Raw genomic sequence first — 7,970 nt, forward strand, 5'->3', positions numbered from 1 at the left:
GTTTGGTTCTGCAGGTGCTGCGGGAAGCTGTGCTGGATCCAGCCCGTGGGCACTGGCAGCTCCAGGGCCAGGACCACGGCTGCTTCTTCCACCCTGATGGAATCAGGCTCCCACCTCTCCCGTTTCCTGGGGGGCTGTGATGTCCAGTTGGAGAAGCTGTTTGGAATCTATAAATAGCCTCTGGTGCTGTGAAACGACAGGAGGGGAGCTCGTGCATCCTGCACTAATAAACAAGTGGTCAGTGCCCATCGCAGCACTCCCAGGTCCACTGCAAGGCCTCTGGGAGCTGGGCCAGGTGTGTTGCCATCTGCTGCGTGGCTAGAAAGTTCACATTCTCAGCTTCAGGGATGTTTGAAATTATTAACTTGGCTAAACAGGCACTGGATCCTTTTTCACATGTTCCAGCCCTTCCACGCTGTCATTCATCCCTGGGTGAAAGGACCTGGACCCACCTCAAATCCTTTAACCAGTTGTATAAGCTCACACGTGTGGCTTCTGTCTAGGTGATGGTGTAGATACCGTGCTGCTCTGTAGAATGATGTGCATGTTTTGTGAGCAGAGGTGGGGAAGCTGGGTTTCTAATAAAGGGGAGGGAGAGGGATTGCAAGTTGCAAGAAACTGGGCGTGGAGGTGCTTGGATTCTCAGGGAAATGAGGCAAAATGAAACCAAGTCAGTGTCGAGGGAGAATGAAGTAGGTTGACAGTCGAAATTATCGTGTCATCCTCCTTTTTGTTGTCATGTCTGCATCCATTTGTGGGGTTGCCTGGCTTGTTGAGCATGCTTGTTCATTTAAAAATAACCTGTTGTGGCTTTAGATATCAATTGATACTGGCTGGTTTTCAGTGGCTGGAGAGACCGTGTGTGCCTGGGGTGCTCACACACTCCCATTCACCATCCATTGCTCCTTCCTGGGCCTCCTGCAGTGGCCACTGGCATCACCACATACACCTGAATCAATAATTTATTGTTGTGTTCAGAGAAGGGGTTTGGGTTGGGAGAAGGTGTGGGAAAATAAGAAAGCAAAAGTGTTGGAGTTAAGAACAAGTTTGAGACCACAGAGAGGACCTGGCCTGTGGTGGCTGATGTTTGTGGTGGCAGGGTGGGGAGCTTAGTGGTGTTGGGCTCTTGGCTTCAGTCTAGTAGGGGTCAGAGATAAATAAACTCAGGCTTTCCCCCTTACTCTCTTATTATTCTGCTCCTGCATGGAGTGGGAAGTTGCTAAGCTGGAGAATCCAAGTACAGAGGAGGTGGCTTCTTGCTGCAGGAGTGTGTTAAAACCCCCCCTTGATGTTAGCTCAGATCCACCTGGCTTTGAACCTTTAGCATGAGCTTCTACCTGATGAAAGTCTGTCTTCAAGTGCTCTTCCACAGTGACAGGAGTTATTTTTCTGTTGCTTTTGTGCCTCTCCCTACATACCTGTTCATTTTTCTACCTTCAGAGGTGTGTGTTCAAGCTCAGCTCTGGCCCTGCTGTCCAGAATCTGCCCTTGAAGACTCACAGGCAGTGCCTGGAAACTCCTGCAATGTTTTACATAGGGTGGAGAACATCACCAGGCACAAACATCCCTGGGAAGCGAATAGATTCCTTTTTCCTTCCACTTTAAAGCATCAAACATGACATGAGAGGTTTTTCCAGGGGGAGGAGGCTCCTGCTGCCTCCCTGGCAGCTGGGTCACTGTCCCTTTTCATTGATAAAATTGCCTCATCCTGGACACACAGAATTTGCTGCAGATGGAGCAGATCAGCACGTTCTTCCCAAGGCCACTTCCAGCCACGGATTTTCCTCATGCCTGGATGTTTTGGTTTGGCTTGAAGCTTTTTAGGCTTTTGTGCAGTAAAATTTCAGAGGGGCTGTTCTCCTTTCTGCCCCAACCCTGCATCTTCAAATCAAAAGCCACGTGGGTCTGTTGTGGGTTATGTAAAAATCCATGTAGAAGGGCTCTCTCTCTCCAGGGAACTAAAAACATACTGTGAATGACTGAATCTTGCAAATTAATAAATTAAGAAATGTATTAAAGCAAAGATATTGCCTCAAAAGTGTTTTTTAAATTTATTTTCACAATTGGCTTGAATAATTTATTAGAATATTTCATAATGTGCCAGTAAATGGACTGCTGGGAACATTTAGGGAAAAATAATTAAGTCTTAGCAAGAGGGCACCTCAGCACAGTATTTTTTCTAGTGTCAAATCTTTGAAAAATGGGTGTGTAAATACACAACCTGGCTCTGGGGATTCCTGAGCACCAAACTGCAGGTGCCCAGGTTGAATTCCAGACTCCCCTGAAGTGGCTGGGAGCATTAAAGCTGATCCCCAGCAGTGCAGTGTCCCTCCTGATGCAGTTATCCAGAGCCTGGGAAAGCACATACCCTCTTCTTCTCCACCTGGATGATAAGTCTTTGTCACAATTTGCTCACTAGAGGTTGAAGAACAACATGTGGAAAGGGCCCAAATAAATCCCAGGATTTATTCTTACCAATCTGTGTATATCCCCAGCAAGACCACGCTCACTTGTAAAATAAAATGTACAAGGTTTTAATTTAAAGAGACTTTTTTTTTTTGCCATGTGGGGCAGCCTGGGCTGCTTCAGCAGCTCAAATGTGCCACCTTGGAAGTGTCTTTAGTGATGGAGCTTCAGTATGAGCCACCCTGACTGTGTTGTCTCCGTGCAGAGGTGGCTGCTCTGCTTTGGGGAGGTTTCTGGTGCTGGAGGCAGCATCAAACCAGGGGGCAGTTAAACATGACCAGTTAGTAACAGGATTGGAGCCTGGGAGAGTCCCAGTGCTTGTGCTCAGCTTCCAGTTCTACCCCTGATTTCCAGGTGACTTTGGACATATGATTTTCCCTTTCTGTGATTCTCTCTCTGCAGAGAAACTTTACTACTTGAATCCTGAGATCTTCAGGATGAAGATGCTTTAGTGTTTGTTCTTGGAGTCAACCTGTGGATAAGGACTGGTTTTAGTGAAGGTCTTCAAGTAGTAGCTTTATATTAAAAAAAATAAAGAATTAGATAATGCCTGATGTTTTTAAAATACCCTCTAGTAACTAATGGAAATGCACCAAGAGGGAAGGGAAGGAGAAGCAGCTCACCCTCCTGGCTGGGCTTCCTGCAGAGGCCTCCACAGCAGGAGGCTGCAGTGGAGCTGGCAGGTTGGAGCCTGGATTGCCCTCAGAAGCAGATGAGCTGACACCCCCTTCTGTGTGGCTGGGCTGGGGGATGTTCTGGTTAGTTTTTTTCCCAGGTGTTGATGCACTCTCAGCTCATTCTGTTCTGCCAGTGAATACTGAAAAACCCCTCCTTGGTGAACAGTAAACAGGTGCTTAGAAATATGATTGTGTCCTCAGCTGAAGATTGATGGTGGTTGTTGGAGTTTTCTTCCTATTGAGAAGGAATCTCAAAAGTGAAAAGTCCTTGATGCTCTCACCACTTTTTGCCTGAGTAACCAGTGGGATGCTCCACACTTCCAGTTTTCACCTCTGGTCCTGGCTAGCAGGGGCTGTGTTGGTTGTGTGGCTGCACAGCCTGCCCTGGCCACCTCCCCGGGGGAAACTGAGGCACTCTGAACTATTGTCTGTATGTTGGGTGGGGTTTTTTAAGTAAAACCAGCTTTCTGAAGTATCCTGGGTATTTACATCAGCGTACACTGGCTAAAGGTGAAGATGAAGTTGCTCTCAAAGCTGTAAAACTGCCACATGGGCCTGATTTAAGGAATTAAACAAACATTCCATTCCCATCCTTTCTGTTTACATCTTAATTTTGTCCATTATCTTAATGTGGGACAATTTACTGGGAAAACAAATGAAGTCAGGACAGAGCTTCCCAAGAAGTGGAAGCTCCAGGTCACTGCTCTGACCCCAAGCAAGTGGCAGCCCCACCAGTACAGACCAGCTGCTGGAACCAAAGCAGCAGAACATCCTGTGTGAGCACCAGTAGCACGAGACAAAACTTGAAACCTGCTTTATACCAATGAAGTAGCATCAAAGTGGCTCTTGGTTTATTGATGGGCAGCATCTTTGCAAAAGATGTGCAGTTATGTACCAACTGGGTGCTGTTTGCTTTCTTTTTCTGGGGGGGAAAGCTGAATTTAGAGGGGTTTTTTTATTGGTTTTGTTTTGTTTTTCAAGTGGCCACTTGAGCAGAGGGGTTGGTTGCTTCCAGTAGCTGGTTGTGTAATTGTGCACACGAGTCAGACATTCATTTGTGCCTTCATTTTTTTTCTTTTTCCTTTTTTACTGCTGTGTCCCTGAGCTACTTTGGTTTCTAAATTCAGGCCCTACATATTTATCTGTGCCAGTCAATTAGACCACATCCCCAATGCTGCTCTATAGTTTCACAGTATGTGGGAAATTTGGTAATTAAATGCATGCAAATGCTGCAAGAATAGAATAAATTAATTTCTTCCTTCATATCAGCAAGCTGGTCTGTGATGTTTCTGGAGATAATGTCACCAAGATCCTGGCTTTCCTTTCCCCCTCTTGCCACCTTGTTGAGTCTTTAGAGTTATTACTCTCAAAATACCTGGTCAAGTCTGTGTGAGAAGGATCCTTGCCCAGAATAGGCTGTGGAGTTACATAAGGAGGGAGCTTTATACTGAGGGGTTTTTTGATCTCCAAATCAAACCTGAGGTGGAAGCAGCGTTTGGTTCAGTTCTGTGTGTGTGGAGCAGCTTTGGATTTGCATGTGAATGAGAGTGAAGGAGTTGCAGGGAATAACCTGACATGGCTTGGAAGGATGCTCTGCACGAGATGTTCTGGCTTTTGGAAATACCCCAGGTGTTGGGTCACAGGCTGGGACCTCCAGGTATTATTTTTTTTTAAAAAAAGAGCTCAGTTATTTCTGTGCTGTGTTGACTCCTGAGTTCCCTGCAATCCATGGGGTTGTGGTTCCCCCTCTCAGACCCGAGCTCATCCATTCGGATGGGACCTGCCTCATGTTGGTGCTGCCTCTGGTCCTGTGAGCTCTTCCCACACGAAGTCTGTCCTGACTTCAAAGCCAAGGGCTGGAAAGGCCACTGGTGACCAATGTCACCCTGAAATAGCCGAGCTGTGACAGTTCAGTCCCGTATCGTGGGGTTCAAGGAATTTGACAGTCTCTTTTCTTCCAGAGATTCAGAATCTTTCCTATTTATTTTGATGCTGCCTCTGTGTGAGCTTAAAAGACCTGATGGTCTTTTTTCCTTGATGGACCTTATCTCACACAGCCTTAGGATTCTCTCTGTGCCACGTACTCGTAGCTATTCTGCCTTTCCTCCTGAATTTGTTGCCACGTTGGTGTCTGGGTTCCTCCCAGAAGTGCCAAAGCCGTGTCAGGGCTGGGTTGTCTTCCAGCCTGCAGCACTGCAGTGCTGTTGCATCAGTGCAGGGCTCCTGTCATTCCTCTCCTCTCTTGGCCTCATCCTGGAGTGTGAAGAGCTTGAAGAGGAACCAGGAGCTCAAGAAATGCAATAGGTTGGTGTTGCTGGTTCCCGAGCAGGAGCTTGGCAAGAGGGGCAGAGCTGCAGAGGGTCTGTAGGCGGCTGGGTTGGGATCCAGGCACTTCCTCGCAGCTCCTCTCTTCTGTGGGAGAGGGAGGAGGGAGCCAGGTGGTCCCCAGAGGGACAGCTGAAATCCTGGCAGATCTCTGTGCTCCCCTGCAGGAGGGAAACCCTGGGAGGTTTTCCTCAGCTGTGTCTGTTCCTCGTCCACTTCCCTTCCCATGAAGTGCTCGTCTGCGCTGCGCCCGCTGCAACGAGGGCTCCGTGTCTAACCCACATCATTCCAGAAGTTTCACATTCAGAAATTACTGTTGTACTTGGTGGAAGTCTCTTCAAAATAGTTCATGCTTAGGGCCTGAAATGAACAGGAAGCCTGATAATTAATTATCTGGATGTAAAGTGAAAGGGTGCAGTTTGACTTCCCGTAGCAGCGATGTGGTGTGCTCAGAGTGGGAAGAGGTCTTGGTCCTACCTGGAGACACCAGAGTCCTTAGGAAACTTCTCCATAACTGCAATAAGATCTGATGGGACACGAAGGAGCAGATTTTTCAGAAGAGCTCAGCATATTCCATGCACATTGGCTCCTAAACCCAGCCCCAGGTTACTCCTCCTTTGGGCTGTGTTGAGGGGAACGCTTTGCTAAAAGCACAGGATGAGGAGTGTGCAAACACCCAGGGCTGTGCAGCACCTCTGGACATCTGGTCCTGACTGTGGGAATAGAGCTGGCCTGGGATTTTTAGCTAATAATCAGGTTTTACCTAATAATTGGCTTGCTAGAGAGCAGTGACTGGTAGAATCATTTTTGCAGGAAAATGCTGCTTTGGATAAAGTTGCTTTTAAGGAGGGTTTCTGTAGTCTAGAACAGAGCTGGTGTTCAGGAGCCACCCAGCTCAGGAGAGATCTCAGGGGGCTGCTGGTCCCAGCTCTGTGTCCTGCTCCTGCCCGGGCTGGAAAATGGGGGTGATGGGTAGGGATGGGTGAGTGGACCCCGGGTCTGTGGGTTGTGTTTGGGCTGAAAAGCAGCAGGTCTGCTCACCTGGCTCTGTGGGGACTTGGAGAGCAGAGCTGCTTGTGGCTCCTCAGTGCCCTGGGCTTGGGTGTCTGTTCCCTGGAAGTGTCCAAGGGCAGGTTGGATGGGGCTTGGAGCAGCCTGGGCTGGTGGGAGGTGTCCCTGCCCATGCAGGGGGGTTGGATCTAGATGAACTTGAAGGTCTCTTCCAACTCAACCCGTTCTGAGGTTCTATGATTCTGCTGGGCCTGACTCTGTTCTGCTGTGCTCTTTGCTCCCCTGCAGAGCTGACCTGTCCGGGGAGCAACATCACAAAAGAAGCTGCTGCAGGATGAAAAGATGGCAGCGCGGCTGCTCGCACCACCAGGCCCTGATAGTTTTAAACCCTTCACTCCGGAGTCTCTGGCCAACATTGAGAAACACATTGCAGAGCTGAAAAGGAAGCAGAAGCAAAAGCCAAAGCAAGACAGCAGCCACCGGGACGACGATGAAGACAGCAAACCAAAACCAAACAGTGACCTTGAGGCAGGGAAGAATTTGCCTTTCATCTACGGGGACATCCCAAAAGGCCTGGTTGCTGTTCCACTGGAGGACTTTGACCCTTATTACATGACCCAGAAAGTGAGTCTGCAAGAAGGAAGTCACTAAACGGCCTTTTCCTTAGGAACTTGCAGGTTTGGGTTTGGTTTAAGGAGAAGACAAAAGAATGGAGTCTTTGGATGGGGCTGGTTTGGTTGGTTTGGTGTATTGTTTTTTTTCCTTGAGGTTTAATAGAGATGATGTGATCAGTCTTTGAGTACCTGCTTGGATGGATTTAGGAGAACAAGGTCTGGAAACTAAAAATAGGTGAAGTTGTGATCATGTGCCAGTTTTAACCACAAAGGCAATAAGAAGAATCTGATTGAGGGGAAACAGTTTCACATGTGTATTATTTTACTGGCATGGAATTCAGCCTGAATTTGATCCTAATGAAGGAGTGGGCTGTAGAGTCATGACAAAAAAGAAGTGAGATAAACTAATTAACTCACTTTTATCTTCGTAATTGTTCTTTGAAAAATATTTGTGGAATTCAGGAGGTATTTGTAGGTGCTGAGATGTATTAAGAAATGAAGAGTCATGAGGGGAGTGGTGAGTAAGCAAACACTGGGCTGGAAATGGAGGGAGGTTCTCCTGGTGAAATAAAATCATGACTAGTGATTTTCTTAAAAGGCTAAATGGCTTAAAACTGAGGTTCTCTCCTGCTGTTTAATTTCATTGCTTTCTTTGGTAGGAATTTAATTGGGATAATTACCAGCTGTGCTGTGGGAGGAGCTGGGGTTTGGCCATGCAGGTGACAAGAGTTGTGATGGGACTGCTCAGGACTGTGGTGGAATGGGTGATGTGTGAAGTCAGGACATTGTCACAGGCAACAAAACATTTCCTGACTTGGGTGTTGGGACCAACATTTCCTGCCACACTCAGAGGTGGTTCTGTGAGGGGCAGGGCATT

At 47.6% G+C, this 7,970-nt stretch overlaps 1 protein-coding gene across 6 annotated transcripts in view; it reads left to right on the forward strand.

Annotated features, from left to right (window-relative positions):
* The first annotated feature begins 6,821 nt into the window (after positions 1-6,821).
* Positions 6,822-7,970, forward strand: part of SCN8A (sodium channel, voltage gated, type VIII, alpha subunit) — a 47,078-nt gene continuing 45,929 nt past the window's right edge. For all 6 annotated transcript variants that reach the window (XM_009994078.1, XM_009994079.1, XM_009994076.1 and 3 more), the window contains exon 1: positions 6,822-7,103. In XM_009994078.1, coding sequence (XP_009992380.1) covers positions 6,822-7,103 — 282 coding nt within the window. The remainder of the gene's footprint in view (positions 7,104-7,970) is intronic.

This window comes from Chaetura pelagica, unplaced genomic scaffold (assembly GCF_000747805.2).
Source record: "Chaetura pelagica isolate M959 unplaced genomic scaffold, ChaPel_1.0 scaffold743, whole genome shotgun sequence".
NCBI classification, from domain to species: Eukaryota; Metazoa; Chordata; class Aves; order Apodiformes; family Apodidae; genus Chaetura; species Chaetura pelagica.